The following is a 21,909-nucleotide window of genomic DNA, read 5'->3' as shown; positions in this document are numbered from 1 at the left end:
AATCTGGTCACTATAATATGTTTAGATTCATTTAAATCTAAACTAATAGGAAACATTTCCTGCTAAGCTTCAAAGACCAAAACATTTTTATTTCATTTTTGTGTTTTTATAAGTGTGTCTAGTCCTCTTTATTGTGTGATTTTAAGTGTCATTTTTGTAGGTGGCATTTGTTTTAGTGTCTCTGAAGCCTCAAGTTTTCTTTGGTCACCATTATTCACTTAAATTAAAGTGAATACAGTAGCTTATTTTAAGACCTAAACTGACTAAAGGTGAGGATTCGTCTTTAAGTTCTTCTCCCGGCACTTTCACTTTGACAAAAAAAACAGCACTTGTCATTATTAAATCATATCAGCCTAATCTAAATGTAAACTTTAGATTTTATCTACTTCTGCCGATATTGCAGAAGTATAGAAGTAATGGGGCATTACAACTCTGATACACTAAAACTGTAAAGTAAAGGACTACATTAAATTAGATAAACAAATAATCTATAATGTTTTACTGATTGGAAGTAAACCTATTTCTTTAGATAATTTATTTGATATGCACAAGAAGCCTCACAAAGAAACAAACAAAACAAAAAGCAGCTTTTAGGGACATTTGAACAAAAAGGTGGCATGTCAAAAATTTGCCAAGGACATGAATAATTCGGTCAATGCTTGATTGAGAAAACAATCTTCTTTAGTGGGATGCTTAGGTGCTTTACACGAGTATCACCAATTTCCTCCTCATTCATGATGGAGTCGTTTTACTAGAAATCACTTCACTTCAAGTGATCTGAAGATATCAGCTTAATCAGGCTCCTTGGAGAGAATGGTTGAATTCCCATGCATCCATTCTGCAGGTTAAACTCATTAAGTGGGTCTGTTTAACTAAAGCATCAATGTGGAAAAATATCAGCAGCAAAATAGATTAAACAAAGAAATCTTCACTACTTCGATCGCTAAGGATTTTTTTCTTTCGGATATCTGTATATTTAACAAAATGCATCTTTTATAGAATATATATGTTGACTATTTTGCACTAAAATAATAGTTTATTTCCTTCCTGCATGACTATCTGCAGTAACTTTTATGTTTTCACCATCAACCACTCTTTTAAATAGAAAATGTGTGAACAAAATATCAAATCATTCTTTCTTTCAAAGAACACTTTTGCCATCTAGTGGCCAAAAGCATTTCCGATAGCTCCCTAACATTAAACAGCTAAATAAACATGAAGCATGCTTCCGGCCGCAGCAGGTCGCTCAGTCTCCTACCGGGTAAAGCAGTGATGGCAGACCTCTCTGGCCCGTTTGTTGGAAACACAGTACGCCACGGGTTCGGCAGAGGTAACCAGAACCCCTCTTCTGATCTTGGCGGTGGCCCGTAAACCGTTCCCCTTTCCTGGACTCACATAACGTTCCAACATCGGTGCCATTTTCGCTCCACGTGAAGTGGATCGTGTTTACTTCCGCAAGGAGCGTGACGTCATGACGCCACATGCACGCATGGACAAAGTTTCGCAGTAAAGTAAAATGTATATATTTTTGTTGTTTGTTTTTCACGATAAAAGTATTGAACACGAACACAGATATACTCGGATCTATTTATCAAAAGTTACAACAAATACCTGTATGTAATTATGTAATTATACATTACAATTGTCTACATCTTTAGTTTTAAATATCGACTTAATGAGCTCTAGAAATATGTTTAGCACCCCCGTTTGGCGAAAAAGGGGAACAACAAGTAAAATTGACCAAATAAATTATTTTTTACAGTACCTAACTTTGTACATGTGGTTGTCTAACAAATATTAAATCTACTCTATGCCCTTTGGAAAGTGTTTTTTTTTTTTTTTTTTTTTTTTTTGCCCTGAGAGGGTATTTATTTCTATGTAATCTTCCATGATACATGCTATATATTTCCATGTCAACTCAATAAACTGCTACTTTCTGATCCTTTCCAATTCTGGTTGCACACTACAGTGAACTGTAGAATATTTTTTTCTCTTTTGAGGAATGAGTTTGAGCCGGAAAAAAAGAGCAACCAATTCTATACATCAGCCATTACAAGACTAAAAAGGAGAATTTGGTCGATTTTTTTTCCTATATGGACCAAAAGCTCTGAACCCTGTTACAGAAAAGACAGAGGAAAGATTTATAAACATAAATTATTTTAATACAAGACATAACAGCAAAGAGGTATTTTTTTAACAATGAAAAACCTCATAATTTTGTTACAATCAGAAAGTTTATCAAGTGATGCATAAAAACTTTTATATGCATTAAAAGTGGAACACCACTGACACACCCAGAAAAAGTTTGAAAATATTTAACAAATCAAAACCATTTGTAGTTGATAGGGCTCTGCTGAGAAGAATGAAAAGGCATACCGCAGTAATAAATGGAGAGAAGTGAACACTTTCACAACCATCATGATTAAAGTTTACACTGGCAGCAGTAGCAGAAACTTACCAGTCTCTGAAAATCTTTAGGAATAACCAATTAAAAAATGAAAAAAAAAAGGCACAAAACAACAGAACGACACCACAATGACAGGGGAATCAGGCTAAACGTGCCTCTGCCAAAAGATGCTAGAGAAAAAAAATGAAAGAAGATCATATTCATAAACACAATTTTTTTAAACTGCTTAAAACCATTATTTTTTTAGATTTATAAATAATTGCAATCACCTTCATGGTAAAATAAGAAGCTGAGTATTTTCATCTGAACCAGCCAGATGGCATGTGCAAATTATAACAAACATAAATCCACTATTTTAAATGTCTTGAAGAATCCTTAAGCCTTTTATCATATTTTTTGGTTTTAATAAATACAATAAGACCAAGAGATAATGCTAACTTTTAGAACTAATGTAAAATAAGGTACTTTTCTTATTTCAAACAAAAAATGGAGACTTCCAAGGACATTTCTTATTTATCCACCACAACAGCTATTTTATGAAAAACTCAATAAAGTAAACAAATTATTGCAACATGGTGCTGTTTTACATACATATCATTAGCTCTGAAGAAAAGAAAGATTTAGTTTTAAAATGACCTCAGGAAAACAATCACTTTCTTAAAGTGAGGATAAAAATAGAAGATGAAGTCCTGCAAATAAAGGCTTAATTATAAGTGTTGCACCTATAGACTTAATTAAAGTCTTACTCTAAAAAGACAACACATGGGGACAAAATGTTTGACAAAAAAATGGCAAACATTATAACTGATTGATTGGGAAGACTAAAGTGGTGGGAAAAATAGGAAAAAAATATATACTGGCAAAATCCCACTGAATGATAGTTAACGATGCCCGGATTCTTCTAAAAACACTGTTAAATACAGCTTTTTTTCTGGTCCTGCACCAATTATCTGCACCAAGCATCTATTAATATCATTACCTTCTGCATTAACTAAGAAAATCTCAATAATAAAACAACCCATCTCTTCGAAATGTGTCTGTGCAAACAGTTAGTGCATATGGATGTGTTTCGTGTATGTCAGGCCACCCTGAGGCCTAACGGAACAACACCTGTAGAAAATATTGCAAAATTCTGAAAAAAGAAGGAATCTGTACCATTCTCGTGTCCAACATGTTATAAGATCTGACCACACACAGAGGTGGATGTGTTTTACTACATGTTGCTATGCTACACATTGAGGCCACCTTGTTGAAACCAATAAAAGGTCACAAGGACTTTCCAGCAGTGTCAGCTTACAGTAAACCTGCTCTGGCAGCAAACAGCAAACGGCTTTAGGAGCTCCTTAGCAACCCCTGACTGCAAATGCAAACTGCAATAATTGAGAAACAACTCTTCTAATCATCTATTTTTCATACAAGATATTTGACATGACTGTATTGCATTAGCAGTTTGGTTTGGCTCAATTAAAACCTCTATGTGTTTTCTGACAGCATATAGGTGCTCCAAAACACTCAAGCTTTAAGACATACTTAGGACATTAAGACATATTGTTGTAAAGATAAAATACAATTTGTTGCACAAGTATTTAAAACAAAAAAAGTAAATACTTCTTACTTTTTACTGTAATACCCCAGAATATATATTTTCCCCACATTTTCCTTCCTTTTCCTTCCGGTCCAGGCGGTGTTTTGTGTGTAATCCAGACTGATTCATCTCCCTCTGATGTTCAGTAATAAATCTTTGCAGCTCTTACTGTTGCCTAAAAAGTCATCAGGGAGTTTCTAAGCCACAACTGAAGAGTTTTAGATCAAATCAATCTGTACAGACATGAAAGTGTTCACCTTTTTCGTTTCACTCCTGTCTCTGGAGATCTGCCTTCCAAACTGAAGCAGTCAATTAATATTGACTCCAAAAGGTGCTTTAAAAGTTCCAGCTGTATCTGAAATCATTCCTACAGTTTACTGAAGATGGCAGAAGGAACTGCCGCATAAGGAAACTCCAACGGTTCATTTTTGTGGTTGGGTTCCTTTGCTAGGATCCCGGAGCAAACCAGTGCTGCAGCTGACTCATGCCGCGGTGTATCTGGCGAATGTAGAAGTCGGCGTTACTGGTGAAGTCCTGGCAGACTGAGGAGTGGGTATCACCGAGAGCACAGTACAGGGCAGTGCCTCCCACACTGATCACCACGGTCACCAGGCAGAGAAGGAAGAGAAGCAGGCAGGAATCCCCACCGCCAAGATCTGCAGAGAGAAGGAAACAAGCTGTTACACAGAAAATGGAATGAGCATTTATTTAGAATATGCAATCCGGTTGGCTCCTGAGCAGAACACCTCGTAAACAAAGGTGTCATCTCAGCCAGATGTTCCAAATCACCTCAGCTGTCCGCTCTTGATGTGCAGAAGCAGCGGCTCTGTTTCTGTCAAATGTATGAAGCCCTTATCTTGCCATTAAGAAGGTTTTGGCTGCTCTAGAAGGAAGGTCTTTTCAACTGCATGAACCTGCAATTCTCCTCTTTTCTTCTCAGTTCACAGACCATGGAAACAGGCGACGGCAAGAATGTAGAACAGCCAGAAAATTGAGAGTCTTGACATTTGAATCAACCGTCCTTTCGGTACAAGATCCTGAAGCAGAGCCCAAACGACTGCAAATGTTAAAACTGATCAGTCTTTTCCTGTCTGAGAACCATGGCCTCAAACTTAGACGAACTGATTCTGAACCCTTACATGACCCTTCCAGAGAAAGCTGGAGAACACAGATCGAAGAAGATGGATAACTAGAACAACATGGATCTGCAAAAAGCAAAGATAGAATCCCAAATACACCAAAACTGGAATCTGTCCATGCCTCAGCTGCGGCAAAAGTAACTCCGTCCATGAAGGTTCTGAGCAGAATCCATGACAAAAGGACAGCATACTGTCAGAGAAGAAGAAACTGAACGGCTCAGAAGACCTCCCAAAGCACATGCCCAGAGGCACTGTTGATTGGCTTCTACAAATATATATAACGGATGTCCAAAAGATACGATGACCCCTTAGAAAGTAGAAACCTTGAAGACGGAACAGGAATCTAAGGCTCAACTATCGGGATGACTTGTACTCTAGCATAGATTGCACTAACAAAATTGAGGAGTGTGTTACCTCTAGACTTTCCTTATAAAGATTGAATCTCCCTAAAGTTTGATAATGCAGATACTGCTCCTGATGACCTCAGGCCTTGGTCAAGAACAGAAGAACTCTGCTTTATGTGTTCTTGAAATAATCTAAACCCTGTCCGATCCTACACCAAGTCAAGCTCTGCAGGACTCTCAGCAAAGTTCTCATTATTGATAGAAAACAGCTTTTACTGCCTGAGGCTCCTGACAGTTTGCAGGAAAATTCACTGAACCAGATGACTGCGTGGCCTCGCTTGTTTTCACTAGTTCAAGGGAAACTAAAAAATAAATCTGGACATCTGCTCCATAATGATGCAATTTTCTTAGTTTTGAGTTTACAAGGCTGAGATAAGCACATACCATTATCATAGCTGTCATCAGGAACTTTGAAGCGAACACGTCTTTGAGCAAAGCCTTTCTTGGGTACAGGTTCCGAGCGGTTTGGGGTGTTGACGGCATCCGTGTTAACTCGTTTCTTCAATATAGAAACCAGGCCAGAAGCAGGGGAGATCTGTCCATCAAAACCAACAAAAAGGGTCACACAGTATATGCACACATACAAGCAGGAGCACAAATCCTGTTCACACCATCAAAACCAATTTAGTCCCAGTCTTCACACACTGACAAAAATACAAACAGAATCCACTTTGTTGCATCTCCGTTTTACATTTCATTTAGCAAAGTCAATTTTATTTTACTTTTACAATTGGTCGCAAAGTTGGGTTCGGGCAGGGGTCTGCAACCTTTAATGCTTGGCCATTTTATCCAGTTTCTTACTGACCCAGCAAGTGTTGCAAGTCCTGCTTCACTGTTAAAAAAAGACACTTTATTAATGATTTTGTGTCTATAAAGCTGTTCATTTATTAAATGTAGCTTTTTAAATATTCACAACAAACAAATTACAAGAATGTTAATTTTTCATATAACAGTTTCAGTTATTTTACTTTTGACGGCAGCCCAAAAGTTCCCTTTAAAAATATGATACAGCCTGTGCAAAAAAAAAAAAAGGTCCTTCAGCTGCAATAGAGCACAAACATCCACTTTCTCCACAGAGCTAGCGGTAATCAGCTAAAGGCTTTTATTTTATACGCACATCCATCTTTGCAAAAGTTTGGATGTTTTTTGTTTTTGTGCGCAAAATGAAGATGCGCTGCTGAGGCCGGCTCTCGGCTGACGCCATGAAATAAGCGGCACCCACATGGAGCGAAAGGCCGTGCCTCAGAGATCCAGTCAACTTACTTCTGGGTAGGAAAATGAGCTGCGAAAATAGTTCATATATTTCATAGGAAACTTGTTCTTTAGTGTGCGACTTGAACCGCTTAAATTGAATACATAGCTGAGTAAAATCGTCTAATGTGTTGCATCTTTTGCTTTTATGAAGTTTGGTTAGACTTTAAAGAAACTCCTGAAAGCAGATGCAAATTCAGATTTTTTAGAGCATTAATATAACTTTTTTATTTACATAAAGTTTATCATACCTCTTCAACAGTGATGAGTTTTGCCATATAATCCAGTGAGGGCGCTTCTCTGAAAAGATCAGCTTGATCCAACTCGTATTCCTCCTCGTCTTCTTCAAGCTGCTCCTGCATCTTCATCAGGGTCTCTTGATAGGATTGTGCTTCCTTGTGCAGAGTGGTTTCTGAGCTTTCCTGCCGCAAAATTGGACAAGAGTTTATAGTAAATAGTCTGCTTTCTTCTGTACGACTGTGACAGTGTTCGGATTAAAATGTTTTGGTCTAATTTGGTTTGGTTCAAATAAACTGATTTCAAGCACACATGTACCTGCGAGTCATGATGGTGTTTCTCCTGAGCTAAAGCAACCTGGCGTAGCGGCTCCACCTCGGCCCCACTGGCCAGAGTCTCCACTAGTAGAGTTGGTAGAGCTGTCAGACAAAAGCTGGCTTCCTCCTGCTTCTCCGTCCATTCATCTTCTGCTCCCCCATCTTCCAGCTCCAAAGCCTCTGCTGCCTCCTCCACACCGCAGTCTTCCTCCTCTGCTCCCCCCGTTTCCTCCTTTTCCCGTCCTGGATGTGAATCCTCTCCCTGCTGCTCTGCAGGCTTGGACTGATCCATCCCTCCAGCTGTAGAGGGGTGCAGCACATTTTCCATCACTGAAACTGAGCACCGTGCCCCTTCTGCCTCCCCTCTCCTTCTGCCATCATCTCGTTTGTCAGCCAGCAGAGATTTATGGAAATATGCCTCCGTACTATAATTCTTTAGTGGGGTTTTACTCTTCTCTGACATTTTAGGAGAATTGAAAGCGTCAGCTGAAGTGTAAAAGTGCAATAGGAGACGTCAACCCTCAGATTAACCTCCTCTTTAACCTGATGTGCTACATAAAAGACTGCAGATGAGAACGGTCCAGTCAACCTGTAACCTTGATATGGGATAATACCAGCTATTAACCCAAACTGAACCAAACCATCACACAAATTTTTAAAAAAGCTAACAACAAAACCTGTCAACCAGGCCACAGTCCACTCATAAACCCATTCAGTTTAACATCTTTACAATCAGGAACACACATTTTTAAGTGAGGACTTGTTTTGTAAAGCAAGAAGAAAGTTTTATTGAGACATTTTATCACTTAAACCTAATGATTTCAGTTTCATTTCTGACATCCAAACATAAAAATATACATACAAGAATGCACGTTTTAGTTAGAACAAGTTTTGAAAACGTATCGTCTGTTATCCTTCAAACCTTTTAGACAACATTTCACTGAATATAAAACATAATATCAACACAACTCAGTTGGAAGAACTATACCATTTATAATGTTGAGTTTTGGTTCAAAAGGATATTCCACTTCAAATCCCAAACATCAGACCTTTAAGTCTACTTTGTCTGAACTTTATCTGATAATTAAATCAAATTAAACTGCCTTCTACTAAAGACGGGTAAAGTGACCAGTACAGTTTAAAAAGTCATAAGTTTGAAAAGATCTTCTAATACATATTGCTGGTTGGTCTAAACTTCACCTAATCAAAGGTGTATTTCACAAAGAGTATGTCTAGGAGTAGGTAATGAGGTTTTTAGCAATACTCTAGCTGATTTTAAATTCTTCACATTGATATCAATCAAAATTATGAAATCTTAACAATTATTTTAGCCACTCACCAGACATAGATAGCAGCTGTACACCACCTCCTTCCATCTCAGGCTTCATAAAATCCACAGATGCACACTACACACATAAGAATCATCCGTCACAAAACCATGATTACATGCACCACATTGCACAAATTTCTGAAGGACAAAAAAAAAAGAAAGTGTAACATGAACACATTCAATTGAAAATGCACAAGGAACATGTCAATAAGGCATTTGAAAGCCACATGTAACATGATAACTTTCATCGCTATATACATATACAAACAGAGAAATAGCAAATACCCTACCTCAGCATCTCCTGTCCTTGGCCTGTGCACAGAAGAGAATGTGATAGAATTAGAACTGAATGTCTCCTCTTAGTTTTAGTAAATGAAGAGGCAAAAGATGGGTGACCCTTCTCTGCTCTCCAAACTAAGAATAGCCCACACACACTTCCTTTGGATGTGTGTGTATCCACATATAACCCAAGTTACAGAGATCTAAACTCTATCACAAGTACAAATAAATAAAAGTATGGATTAGTGTGGAGTCAGTCTCCTAAAATGTCACCTTTAATGTCATCAATGTAGTTCTCCAAAGTCCCACACGTGAATCTCTGGGTGTGTTTCTGTGTGTGTATGAGTTCAGGCTAGTGAAACCTTAGGCAGTGTAGTGGCTCAAGTATCTAAAAATGCAAGAGCAGCAGTCGCTAAAGACCATATGTTTTAGCCATCACTGCTCATCACATAATGAAATGTCCACAGACTAAGCCAAGGAGATCACACCCACACACAATTGTTGTCGACAAAGAGGTAACAGAAAAATTCCAGTCAATAATCTCAATAGAAATGAATGAGTGTTATGCTAAACAGCACTCTGATAGAGGACTTTCTTTATTTTTTTTTCCCCTCCAAAGAAAAAAATACATATCAGGACTACAGATGTTTAACCCCTTGACACCTACTGACGCAAATATGCATCAAAACACTTTCGCTCCAAAATTACCTTCACTTTGCATCTACATGAAAACAAAAACATGAGTGATATTTTTTCATAGCTGGAAATATTTTCAGGCATTTAAGGGTTAAGGATGAATGTGAGTAGCTGCTACAAAAACCATGAACTGCTCCAGGTGATACGCCATCTATAGATTTCGCACAAACTAACAAATTAATAAAATAAAATAAGACAACTAAATTCCTTTTTGGGAAGCAGTAAAAAAAAAATCCGCATGCAAACTGACCGATTGTGAGTCTGGCAGATACTTTTCAGCGAATCCAAATGATGGGTTGTAAGGTGAGAGGTCATCTTGCTACACCGACTTTCTTTGATGAAGAAGCAGAATAAAAAAAAAAGGGTTAAATACAAATCATTAAAAATGTAAAAAGAAAAAACAAAATTCAGATTTATTTAAGCTATAATTGCTGAGATCAGGCGCTAATAGAAATGCCGTTCAATTTTTGTTGTGGGTTTGTGCGTCCACGGAGTGTGCGATGTGTGTTACCCCACTGCTCTTGAAGTGCACCGAGGTTGTCCAATAGTCGCTGGTGATACAGTCTCTCTAGCTGGATGAAGCATAGCGCTCGCTGGTCTGAGAGCAAACAGTCAAGATAAAAACAACATGCAGAGTTTACTTTAGACCTAACGCTTCACGTTTTCAACCCCTGCACTTCTACAGCAACGTAAGCAAACTATAATAAAAAGAAAAAACAAGAAGAAAGAGCAGATAGAAGAAACAGAACAAAAGGCAAAAGACAATAGGGGATAATGCAGTCTCATGTTTATGGAGAAGTGCAACCAAAATACAATCCTTCTTTGACAAGCATCAAAGCTTTTCCTCACCAACTCTATACATGCGTGACCTACAGTGCCGCTCAGCTAGCTTTCCATTTCCCACAGTCCTTCTCTATACACTTTCCTGATCCCTTTGATGGGTTTTTCTGTTGAATAGAAACCATATGGTATATTTTTATAGCAAGCCTGTCACCTAAAATTTTGATCTGACCACATTGTGTCTGATACAAAGAGAATTAGAGTTTTGACACTGAGAGACGCACATTCTGAGGACAAATGACAAAATGGGAGGGGATCAAACACCCAGAGAGACCTACAAGTGACAAGGATACAGTCTTCCTGAAGAACAAAGGCCTCTGCGATCTGCAGAAAACAGACAGAAAATAAAACCTGTCATGACGTGAAGTGGAATTTTCATCGGAAATCACGAAAGCAACTGGTTTAACCTAGAAAACGGAAACAATTCATCGTCTTCAATATATCACAAAACTTATTTCTATATTGCTATAAAACATGTAAACACATCATAAAGGTAATTCCAACAAAGTAAGGAAACAAGCAGAAGACATAATATGACATGTAAGCTGTTAGATAAGCCACAAGGGGGAAAGAAGAGACATGAAGAGTAAGTGGAAAGACACAGTAAGAGATACTTTACCTCTGACTTCAGCAAGTGTAGAGCTAAGAACAAGGCAAGTATGTGTGTGTGTTACAGAGAGCAGAAAAGAGAGGAGGAGGAGGAGAAAAGGAGAACACACAGAGCTTTTGCATGCCTAATGAAGTGAGGACCGGGACAAGAAAGGAGGCTTTTCTTGTCTTTAGTGCTACAGTTACAAGCTGGGATGGGAAAAGCAAAAGAAATGAAGCAAAAGAAACCGTTCCAGTTTTAATTTAAACGTGTGGTGTTTGCATTAACAGCCCCCTTAGAAATAAGTCAAACATTCTTACTCCGTTGACAGATTTTCTTTAAAAACATATTTAAGAAAAAAGAACAAAAAAAATAGTAGTAATCTCCCAATGGGATAAGAAAAATAGTCTTGCCATGAATTCTTACTTTTGGAAGAAAAACATTCTAGTCGCTGACATGTTTTCTAAAGATTATTTTGCTATTGAAAAATGTTCTTAATGAGATAATTTTTCATGCAAGACAGAAAATAGGACAGTTTTTCGTGAAAAAAGAGCCTTTTTACTTTCTAAAAATTCAGTTTTCAAAAGGGATTTCCAGATTCACAAGGTATTTCTATGAGAAAAACTTCCCTCTATTGTGGACCTTCTTACACTAGCAGCAAATTTAGTGACTTACTTATTGCAGACATTTTATATATTCACTCACAGGTGAGCTACAAAGCTGAAAGCTATTGGAAACTTTAACATTTGAGATATGAAATTGGTTATTACACCATCAAACTTTCACTGTGGTGAAGTTTTGTGGTCTCTCATACTTTAGATACAACACACCAATAAAATGTGTGCTGTCCTACAAATGAGCACTGTAAAAGTGTGTTAACTGAGCAGACCTGTGGCCATGCGTTCATTTTCCAGTTTGTTCAGACAAACTGGTATTCTGTATCTTTTAACATCTAAAAAACAATGTCTCTTCTTTTTACAACAGCATTTAGCTGTAAAGTAGATAAAGATGAACGTTGTACATTTACCCATAAAAACAAATTATGCTTGAGAGAGAAAAACATTTCAATGCACATGAACACGTCAAACCACATTCTAAACATGTCCGGAAAAAAATGACAGAAAGGGTATGGGTGCTATAAGCTGAACTGTTTATCCAACAAACAGAAACAATGTACAGACAACCCTTTACTGCTGCACACTTTAGAAAAGGGAAAGGATAATAGGCCAAGCTGACGTTTCTTTCCCCACCCAATCAGAGCAACTTTATGACTGAGTAGAGAAACGACAAGATCACAAAGTGATAAAAACTTTACATGCAGAAGACTGATGTGCATAAAAATGTGAAAATCTTTAGAAAAATACTGTCTCTTTATTATTTGATGCATTTTTTTACTTCTTACTTTTATGAAATGTAAAAAAAAACTATATTGTTTTAGATGTACAACGGCCAGAAGAAGCAAAATCTTTGACCTCTCCGTAAAGTAGCAAAGATTTTTTAAATCTTCCTGAGATCACAGTAAATACTAACCAGTGACACCACTGAGAATATTAATGAAGGTAAGTTTTCTTGTGAAACACACTTTAAAGCTGTTTCCAGTCACATACACACCTGTTTAACTGGAAGTTCCCACAGGCCAGGTGAGCCAGCTGAAGGGATTTATCATCGAAATCAAAGTGACAGGAGCGTTCACACACACCTCAAAGTACACAAGTTCAATCATGCAAGTCAGAAGAAGCCAGAACCACTTAGGAGTCTGCACTTTTTAAATGTAGATGCAGGAAGCACCCATGCCTTTGGTTATTAGCTGCCAGTCTGATTACGAGTCTGGTGGAATAAGAAGTAATGCAGAAAAACAGTAAAGAAATATGTAATGAAATAAATATAAAAAGGATAGAAGGATGAAAACACATTGAAACAGAAGTTGTGTTTTCTACAGTGGGGACAAGCAAAAGTGGTTAAGGCTCAGACTTTAAGATAATGCTGATAAAATACCTGATGAAGGTAGTGTGGAAGGCGGGCGTCATCACCTCTTTGCACCAAGTCTTCAAGAGACTCCAACAGAGCAGGCCCACCTGCATAGGTGGGGACTGGAGTAAAAGTACTCAGTTCTTGGTTTGATGATACAGGTGAGTTGGTGAAAGTGAGCTCTCGATCAGCTGATTCAGGCTTTGCGGTGAAGAGACAGGGTTCTACTGTTGCCCTCCCAGGGGTGGAAGCAGCAGTGGAAGCGTTGAGCCTTGTTAGTGCAGCCAGTGTCTCTGCAGATGAGAGCCCAGGTGGAATGGAAGAGCCTCTGCTAACAGCAGGCTCACAGTTGGAGATGAGGTCCATGGATGAGGTCATCGGTTGTATGGATACGGTTTTTGTTATCCTGTCAGAGGCGTCTGTATGTCCTGCTGAGCTGCTTGACCATGTGTGTGAGGCAGGGTTTTGGAAGGTTGCATCTGCAGTCCCTGCGGTGGAGTAATGGTCATGAGGAGAGGCAGTCATCCCTCTTAAAGAGATTTCCGATCCAGTGCTGGAGACAGAAGAGTCGGCTTCCACATCACTCCGGCCTGTTTCCAAAGTGCTGATGGAAAGTACGTTTTCTGAAGTGGCTGCGATGACCGGAGAGGTCGGTTCTGGACTGGTACCAGGACTAAAAGGATATGGAGTATCCAGCAGACTGCCTACAAAAAACAAAAAAAAAAGAATGGCAGCACTTAGCAGATGTAGAATAAACGAGGAAAAGAAAATGAGTGAATGTGATGATTGTGTCAAGCCAAAGACAACCTGCTCACTGCATTTTTTCTTTTTTTATAGGAGAACTCACGGGGTGTGCTACTTCCAAATATCTGTAGCTGTGTGCATATAAATGTGACAAAACTGGAAACCCCAGATCTTGTCCTGAGACACAGCAAGTCTCTGCAACTAATAAACTATCAATGCATTAAGTAGATCTAAAACTAAGTTTTTCTTCTTTTTAAGTTGATAGACAATACACTAATGTTTAGCATGAAGTGCACATAAAACAACAAAATATTTCAATAGTTTGGATCTATCAGGACACTAACACTCACAATGTTAGCACAACGGTGCCTCATTTATTCCAAAAAATAACCTGCAATAGGTGAAATCTGCGAAGCAGGATTACAGATCTTTCAAGGCTGTATAATAGCCCCTCATTACACACTTTTGTGCACTTTTATCAGACACACATTAACATTCTCACACTTCTCTGGTTTAAACTCTCAAAGAACAAAAATGAAAATCTGCTTGTGATTAAATATTTATGTAGATTTGGTGAATTGAATGTCTCATGTACAGAAGACACGGCAATCTAGCCACAGGGGTTGCAAGCCAGTAACTTCTGTGCCGGTCCCAAGCCCGGATAAATAGAGAGGGTTGCGTCAGGAAGGGCATCCGGCGTAAAAATTGCCAAAATAACCATGCGAATCATCCACAACACTTTAGACATACCGGATCGGTCGAGGCCCGGGTTAACAACGACCGCCACCGATGCTGTTAACCTACAGGGTGTCGGTGGAAATTTGACTACTGTTGGTGGAAGAAAGAGGGGAGGCAGAAGGGTCCGTGGCCAGAGAGAGAAGGGGAAAGGCAGGAACATAGGTTTGAGAATAGGGACTCTTAACGTTGGCACAATGACAGGGAAAGGCAGAGAGCTGGCAGACATGATGGAGAGAAGGAAGGTAGATGTACTGTGTGTGCAGGAGACAAGGTGGAAGGGCAGCAAGGCACGTAGTATTGGAGGAGGATACAAACTGTTCTATCATGGTGTTGATAGGAAGAGAAACGGGGTAGGAGTGATTCTGAAGGGGGAGTTTGTGAACAGTGTTCTAGAGGTGAAAAGAGTCTCAGACAGGATGATGAGCCTAAAGTTAGAAATTGAAGGGGTGATGGTGAATGTAGTCAGTGGGTATGCGCCACAGGTTGGCTGTGAGTTAGAAGTGAAGGAGAGATTCTGGAGTGAGTTGGATGAGGTCATAGAGAGTTTTCCCAGAGGAGAGAGAGTTGTTATTGGAGCAGACTTTAATGGGCATGTTGGTGAGGGCAACAGAGGTGATGAGGAGGTGATGGGCAGGTTTGGTGTGAAGGAAAGGAATCTGGAGGGACAGATGGTGGTGGACTTTGCGAAGAGGATGGAAATGGCTGTAGTCAACACTTACTTCCAGAAGAGAGAGGAACATAGAGTGACATACAGAAGTGGAGGTAGGAGTACTCAGGTGGACTACATCCTATGTAGACGAGGTCATTTGAGAGAGGTTAATGACTGCAAAGTGGTGGTAGGAGAGAGTGTAGCCAGACAGCACCGCATGGTGGTGTGTAAAATGACTCTGGAGGTCAGGAAGAAGAAGAGAGGGAAAACAGAAAAGAAGACCAAGTGGTGGAAGCTACAGAATGAAGAAACTTGTGAGGAATTTAGGCAGAAGTTGAGGCAGGTCCTGGGTGGTCAGGATGAGCTTCCAGAGGACTGGGAAACTACAGCAGAGATTATCAGGGAAACAGGTAGGAAGGTGCTAGGTGTGTCATCTGGAAAGAGGAAAGACGGTAAAGAGACTTGGTGGTGGAATGAGAAAGTACAGGAATGCGTCCAGAGGAAGAGGTTGGCTAAAAGGAAGTGGGATGTAGAAAGGACTGAGGAAGGTAGACAGGAGTACAAGGAAGCGCAGCGTAGAGTGAAGAGAGAGGTGGCAAAGGCCAAACAGAAAGCTTACGATGAGCTATATGACAGGTTAGACACAAAGGAAGGAGAGAAGGACTTGTACAGACTAGCCAGACAGAGAGACAGAGATGGGAAGGACGTGCAACAGATAAGGGTGATTAAGGACAGAGATGGAAAGGTGCTAACAACCCAGGAGAGTGTACAGAAAAGATGGAAGGAGTATTTTGAGGAGCTGATGAACGAGGAAAATGACAGGGAAAGAAGGGAGGAAGATGTGGTTGTTGTGGAGCAGGAAGTAGCAGAGATTGGAAAGGATGAGGTTAGGAAGGCTCTGAAAAGGATGAAGAGCGGAAAGGCCGTTGGTCCTGATGACGTACCTGTGGAGGTATGGAAGTGCCTAGGAGAGACAGCAGTGGAATTTCTAACAAGGTTGTTCAATAGGATTTTAGAGAGTGAGAAGATGCCTGAGGAATGGAGGAGAAGCGTTCTGGTCCCGATCTTTAAGAACAAGGGTGACATGCAGAACTGCAGCAACTATAGAGGAATAAAGTTGATGAGCCACACAATGAAGCTGTGGGAAAGAGTAGTGGAAGCCAGGCTTAGGAAGAAGGTGGAGATTTGTGAGCAGCAGTATGGTTTCATGCCCCGTAAGAGCACCACTGATGCCATTTTTGCTTTGAGAATGTTGATGGAAAAGTACAGAGAAGGTCAGAAGGAGCTGCATTGTGTGTTCGTAGATTTAGAGAAGGCGTATGACAGGGTGCCGAGGGAGGAGCTGTGGTACTGTATGAGGTCGTCTGGAGTGGCAGAGAAGTATGTCAAAGTAGTTCAGGACATGTATGAGAGAAGTATGACGGTGGTGAGATGTGCTGTAGGTCAGACAGAGGAGTTCAAGGTGGAGGTGGGACTACACCAAGGATCAGCTTTGAGTCCTTTTTTGTTTGCTATGCTGATGGACAGGCTGACAGACGAGGTAAGACAGGAATCTCCCTGGACAATGATGTTTGCGGATGACATTGTAATTTGCAGTGAGAGTAGAGAGCAGGTGGACGAACAGCTAGAGAGGTGGAGGTTTGCTCTGGAAAGAAGAGGTATGAAGGTCAGTCGTAGTAAGACAGAATACATGTGTCTGAACGAGAGGGATCAAGGTAGAAGCGTTAGGTTACAGGGGGCTGAGGTGAAGAAGGTGCAGGAGTTTAAGTACTTGGGGTCAACAGTTCAGTGTGATGGGGATTGTGGAAAAGAGGTGAAGAGGCGAGTGCAGGCAGGTTGGAGCGGTTGGAGGAAAGTGTCAGGAGTGTTGTGTGACAGAAAAGTGCCAGCAAGACTCAAAGGAAAGGTGTACAAGACAGTGGTGAGACCAGCTCTGCTCTATGGGTTAGAGACGGTAGCAGTGAGACAGAGACAAGAGGCTGAGATGGAGGTAGCAGAGATGAAGATGTTGAGGTTCTCCTTAGGAGTGACCAGGTTAGACAGGATAAGGAACGAGTACATCAGAGGGACGGCTCATGTTGCCTGTGTTAGCGACAAAGTCAGAGAAGCCAGACTGAGATGGTTTGGACATGTTCAGAGGAGGGATAGTGGATATATTGGTAGAAGGATGTTGGAGATGGAGCTGCCTGGCCGGAGGGCAAGAGGACGGCCAAAGAGGAGATATATGGATGTCTTAACAGAGGACATGAAGTTGGCTAATGTTAGGATAGAAGATGTTCATGATAGAGTGAGGTGGAAAAGGATGATTCGCTGTGGCGACCCCTGATGGGAAAAGCCGAAAGAGAAAGAAGATGTACAGAAGACACGGCATGGAGGAGGTTGATTGACAGGGTCTATGGCCAATCAGGATGCACAACACATTGTACTGGTAAAAAAAAAGCGTGCAGAGATGCACAGAACAAATCTGTGAAACAGCAAGAACGTGGGAAGGAAATCACAAATGCAAATGAAAATAAGAAGGCATTTTCACAACAAATTGGTTAAAAAAACAGCTGAGCCTCATTAAGATGTTTTGCTGTCCCCTTGTGGTCAACAGGAGTACTACGCATAGCTGAATGCACAGGACATCTGTAAAAGTACTGCATCAATTTGAGTTGAATGTGATTTGTTTGTGTTCCTCACCAGTTTCTGAAAATGAAGAATCGGTCATGGGAGTATCAGGAGACTGACAGCGAATCAGAGAAGCCGATTCCTCAGATTCCTCCTCCTCCTCTTCTTCCTTCATCGCTTCATCTGTATCTTCTCCCTCATCATATTTCTTTGCAGCGTATTCCTCCTTTTCCTCCATCTCGTTGTTGTTAAGAGAGGCCTGCTGAATAAAGCCACATGTTCTCCCCTCCATGTTATGTGAATCAGAGGGACTCTGACTGTGTGCGAGTGTGCTTGTTTCATTGAGGTTTTGAGTTTGGACATGGAGTTCTTCGGAATGCAGTAAATTATCACAGAGGCCAACTTCGCCTATTTGGGTTTGGGACATTACACTGTTCACCCTCTCAAACTGACCTAAGAATAAAAGAGAAAAAAGACTAAATAATCTCAAGTAAGAATAAAACTGGTACAGGGAGAAATAAAAAAACAAAAAAAGAGCTCAAATCCTTCATAGCTGTAAGTTAAGACGACAGCAAAAACAATCATTTTTAAATGACAGAAAGCCACATTAATCTGTCAACTCTTATTGCACTTTTATGCTATATCTAAACTCCTACTTTACAAAGGAAATGTCAAATTTGAAGTACTTAACACCACTGAAATAATTAGAACCATTGTTATCACTTACTACCATTATCCATTGGCTTCAACAACCTGGGAGTCAATGCCAGTGGTCAAGAGGCCCTTCGACAAGCCTGCAGAAGTGGGAGAAATAAAGGTCAACTAAGGTGAAAAATGTTTAAAAAAACGAAATGAATGAAACTGAACTGAATGAAAATAAATGAAACAAGAGCACCACAACTTTTTAGCTTTCTGTATTACAGCCGTAAAGACGAATACTTCTAATTTTAAAATTACATGGCAACAATCAAGATAATTTTGTTACATTTTTATAATCAGTTAAAAACAACATCTAAGTATGTTATAAATGCTTGTTCTAAATCTAAACTTACAGAACTGTAATGCCAGAGTTTGTTGTAACTGTTCATTTTTTACAGCTAACTTTAACTATCAAAAGTAACTGATTACTGTTACTGGTTACTATGTAGTACTGCTGATTTACAAGCCAAATGGCATTTTCATTTAGAAAAATTTTGTAATAAAGATTCCAACTTGATTGTTTTTTTGTGATGACAAAAATGAGGTAGGTTTTGTAAAATTATGAAACTGGTATTAAAATAGGTATTCCAAAGTTTTTATTTAAAAATGTAGTCACATTTTAGCCCAAACTAAGCTAGGAGTGTTCTACTTATTAAACTGTGTATTATTTATGCATTACGATCATGTTTCATAAGATGATAAAAACCAAAGACAAATGATAATCCATAACAAGAGAAGAACCAGAACTGGTTTCTGGTTTGCACACTTTCTTACAACATCAGGGACGTTGCAGCCTTATTTGTGTTCAAAATGGACTCGACTAAAGACAAACAGCCACAACCAGAACAACCACTTTGAGGTTGAAAGCCTTAACCCACTGGTGACAATACGGCTGAGTGTTTTTGTCTATACACGGTGTTTGTGGTAAAGTTAATAACCCAGTAAGACCTAAAAAACTATAAACTGGTGTGACCGTTCAGGTTTGATGATTTAAGGGATTTTTAGTTTGAAAATATCAAATGACGCTCAAAGCCCATTATATGTTTGAAGCTGTTGTTTAAACTTACGACTGGGTTTGACAAACCTATTAGTTTACTGAATCTAATCAATTGTGGTTTGCAGTAATATATATTCAGATTATTTCTCAAATATCCAATTTAAAATAATTTTGTTTGGTTATGAAAATGTATTTTCACATAATAATTGATTTAAACTTAACAGTAGTGAAACTACAATAGGTCACATACTGATTCTGTACATGAAACATAGAGAAAAGGTTTTTTGTATTAAAAAATATTTTTCAAATAGTATTCAGGGACATAAAAAATGTATAATAAAAGGTAGATAGTGTTTTGTTTTGTTTTTTTAATCACAGCTTTAACTTTACTATTCAAAAGTACATGACATATCTGTGCCAGTATCGGTATCTGCCAATATTTGCATATTTCGAGTTTATCTGTATCGGCTTAATATTAAAAAATCTACGGAAATTCTTCTGACTGTTTTCAGAAACAGTTCATGCTTGAAATGTATACTTGTTCCTAATAGATTGGGAAGCTTATGTTTACAGTTATAGTCAGTATTTTACTTTTTTTTATTTAAATGTTATTTTTGACAGGGCTAGATGTTGTTCCAAATAGATCCCAGGCAATTGTGTTTTACGTCCAATATTCAATAAACATTGATATAAATATATCTGAAAGCATTCAGACCAAAGTTTTAAAGTGATACTTGTTCCTATGAGATCCTTTGCTGTATGTTAAAAAATATAGAGTACCATGTGATTGTCCAGTAAAAGAAAAGTTGTGAATTTATAATAAAGAAACAAAACGGAATTCTAAACTTTATGTTACTGTAGACACTTAAGTATCAGTATCAGCAAATATCTGCTATTGGCCACAGTTGCAGGGAAAATATCGGTTATTGGTATCGGCCAGAAACAATTATATCGGCCCATCCCTACCAATAATCCAGGTATGTATATCCTTTATTGGTTAAGTACAGACCATACAGGAAATGAAAAAGAGACATAGAAGCAAAGGCGCAGTAGATCTTCTCCTACCTGTCAAGTAATTTGACTCCACTAAAACAATTAGGAAATCCGAGAAAAAAAAGTCCTAAATGGTTTAATGGAACTAAATAAAGCACAGAGACAAAGAGGTCCTGGCTTCCTGCACAGATATATTCCTTTTTGCTCCTTTACATCATGTTAAAAGAGGAAATAAGAATAAGACACACAAAAAAACCACAGATTTATCTGTTTCTATAACAGGGCTCATGTGCTTTGTAGATTTTAACCAGCAAAATGAAATAAAAGCATGACTAGTCTACACTTCATTTTCTGTTCTACAGAACTTCTACCTATCAGTTCCTCTCCCACAGAGCCATCCGTCCATCCTCTCCTCTTTGTGTGTAAAACCCGCTCCACATGGGTCATGAATAATAGAAACAGAGAAACTAATTCTGACAGATACATTAAAAACACAAGTGGAAAGAGCAGCAAAGCAAAGCCTGTGAGGCTGCCGCAGGCTTGAGAACAAAAAACAAAACAAAAAACTGACAAACGCGGAAGGATAACAGACAGTCTGACATAAACACACACGCAATGTTCTGTATAAGATTTTCTGAAGTCCAGTGAACACACCCCGATGATCATTTAAAGGTGGAGACTGTTGCTGCTGGCTCCAGTTCAACACAGCAAGTCTCAGCAACGCACTGTTATATTAGCGATTAATGATCCCCCCGTGACCTAAACAAAGCCGAAAACAACATATGTTGTTGTGTTTTTGTAAGGTCTAAAACACCCCAACCATCTGTCAATAAACACAAACGTGACAACAACCTGTCAACAAAAAATACTGCATAATAAGAAAGAACGTGACCTGCTGGTACAGCCGTCAATCTCACCTGACGTAGCCGTATCTGATCTCTCTGACAGTTAGTTACTAATCGACTACAAAATTCTGCGCTGAACGTTTTTTAGTCACTATTTCTTCGTTGCTGCATTTTGGGTTTGAAAAACAGCTCGACAGTCAGTCTCACCAAAGAGGAGTTAATGACTGACTTCACTTTCAGTGGTCAAACAATCGCTAACAACACGGCGAAAGCTTGAGGCTGCGAAATGCTAACATGCTAGCATAAACTAGCGCAAAGAAAGGGTGTATAGTAATCTGAAAACCGAAGGTAAACCATACGTGTATATTTGTTCTAAAAACAAACAAAGACATGCTGTTTGGTTTGTCTGAGAATGGGACGGAAATGTTGTATTTATAATTACTTACGATTAAAAGGAATCGCCGAAGAACGGAGCATCAGTCACCTTACCGGAGATGTTGAGGTCTACACTAAATGTGAACGTTTTTTTTCTCTTCTGCTGTCATTGGGCCTCAAAATAGAGCTGCCCCAAACGGCACTTTGTCGCCATCTA

At 39.2% G+C, this 21,909-nt stretch overlaps 2 protein-coding genes across 6 annotated transcripts in view; both read right to left on the bottom strand.

Moving 5' to 3' along the window:
* Positions 1-1,510, bottom strand: part of smyd3 (SET and MYND domain containing 3) — a 56,788-nt gene extending 55,278 nt beyond the window's left edge. Inside the window, exon 1 of one of the 4 annotated variants that reach the window (XM_078944584.1) lies at positions 1,259-1,510. In XM_078944584.1, coding sequence (XP_078800710.1) covers positions 1,259-1,483 — 225 coding nt within the window. In that variant the 5' untranslated portion in view covers positions 1,484-1,510. The remainder of the gene's footprint in view (positions 1-1,258) is intronic. The other 3 variants (XM_078944585.1, XM_078944586.1, XM_023953551.2) reach the window with 3 other exon arrangements.
* Positions 1,511-2,140: 630 nt separating this feature from the next.
* Positions 2,141-21,895, bottom strand: cnsta (consortin, connexin sorting protein a). 2 transcript variants are annotated; one of them, XM_023953550.2, is made up of 13 exons: positions 21,764-21,895; positions 18,511-18,577; positions 17,856-18,236; positions 13,070-13,746; positions 10,779-10,809; positions 10,157-10,243; positions 9,896-9,977; positions 8,961-8,982; positions 8,680-8,746; positions 7,342-7,640; positions 7,038-7,208; positions 5,920-6,070; positions 2,141-4,648 (listed from the first exon to the last, which is right to left on the bottom strand). In XM_023953550.2, the coding sequence occupies exons 2-13, from the start codon at positions 18,521-18,523 to the stop codon at positions 4,440-4,442; spliced, it is 2,190 nt and encodes a 729-aa protein (XP_023809318.1). In that variant the 5' UTR covers positions 18,524-18,577; positions 21,764-21,895; the 3' UTR covers positions 2,141-4,439. The 2 variants fall into 2 exon arrangements, with proteins under 2 accessions (XP_023809318.1, XP_078800709.1); XM_078944583.1 differs by having other exon boundaries at positions 17,856-18,045; positions 21,764-21,845.
* Between the last annotated feature and the right edge of the window lie 14 nt (positions 21,896-21,909).

The sequence above is a fragment of the Oryzias latipes genome, chromosome 3, assembly GCF_053564925.1.
Source record: "Oryzias latipes strain Hd-rR chromosome 3, Olatipes_Hd-rR_3.1".
Lineage (NCBI taxonomy): Eukaryota > Metazoa > Chordata > Actinopteri > Beloniformes > Adrianichthyidae > Oryzias > Oryzias latipes.
Note: the sequence above shows the minus strand (reverse complement) of the source record. Positions and strands in the feature narration are given on the sequence as shown.

Bases quoted from the DNA above. Each gene is read 5' to 3' on its own strand.
- cnsta (XM_023953550.2), bottom strand. The intron at 9,978-10,156 runs GTAACACACATC...TCTTCATCAAAG, and splicing joins TGCACTTCAAGAGCAGTGGG to AAAGTCGGTGTAGCAAGATG. The intron at 4,649-5,919 runs GTATGTGCTTAT...TTCTCTCTGCAG, and splicing joins TGATGACAGCTATGATAATG to ATCTTGGCGGTGGGGATTCC.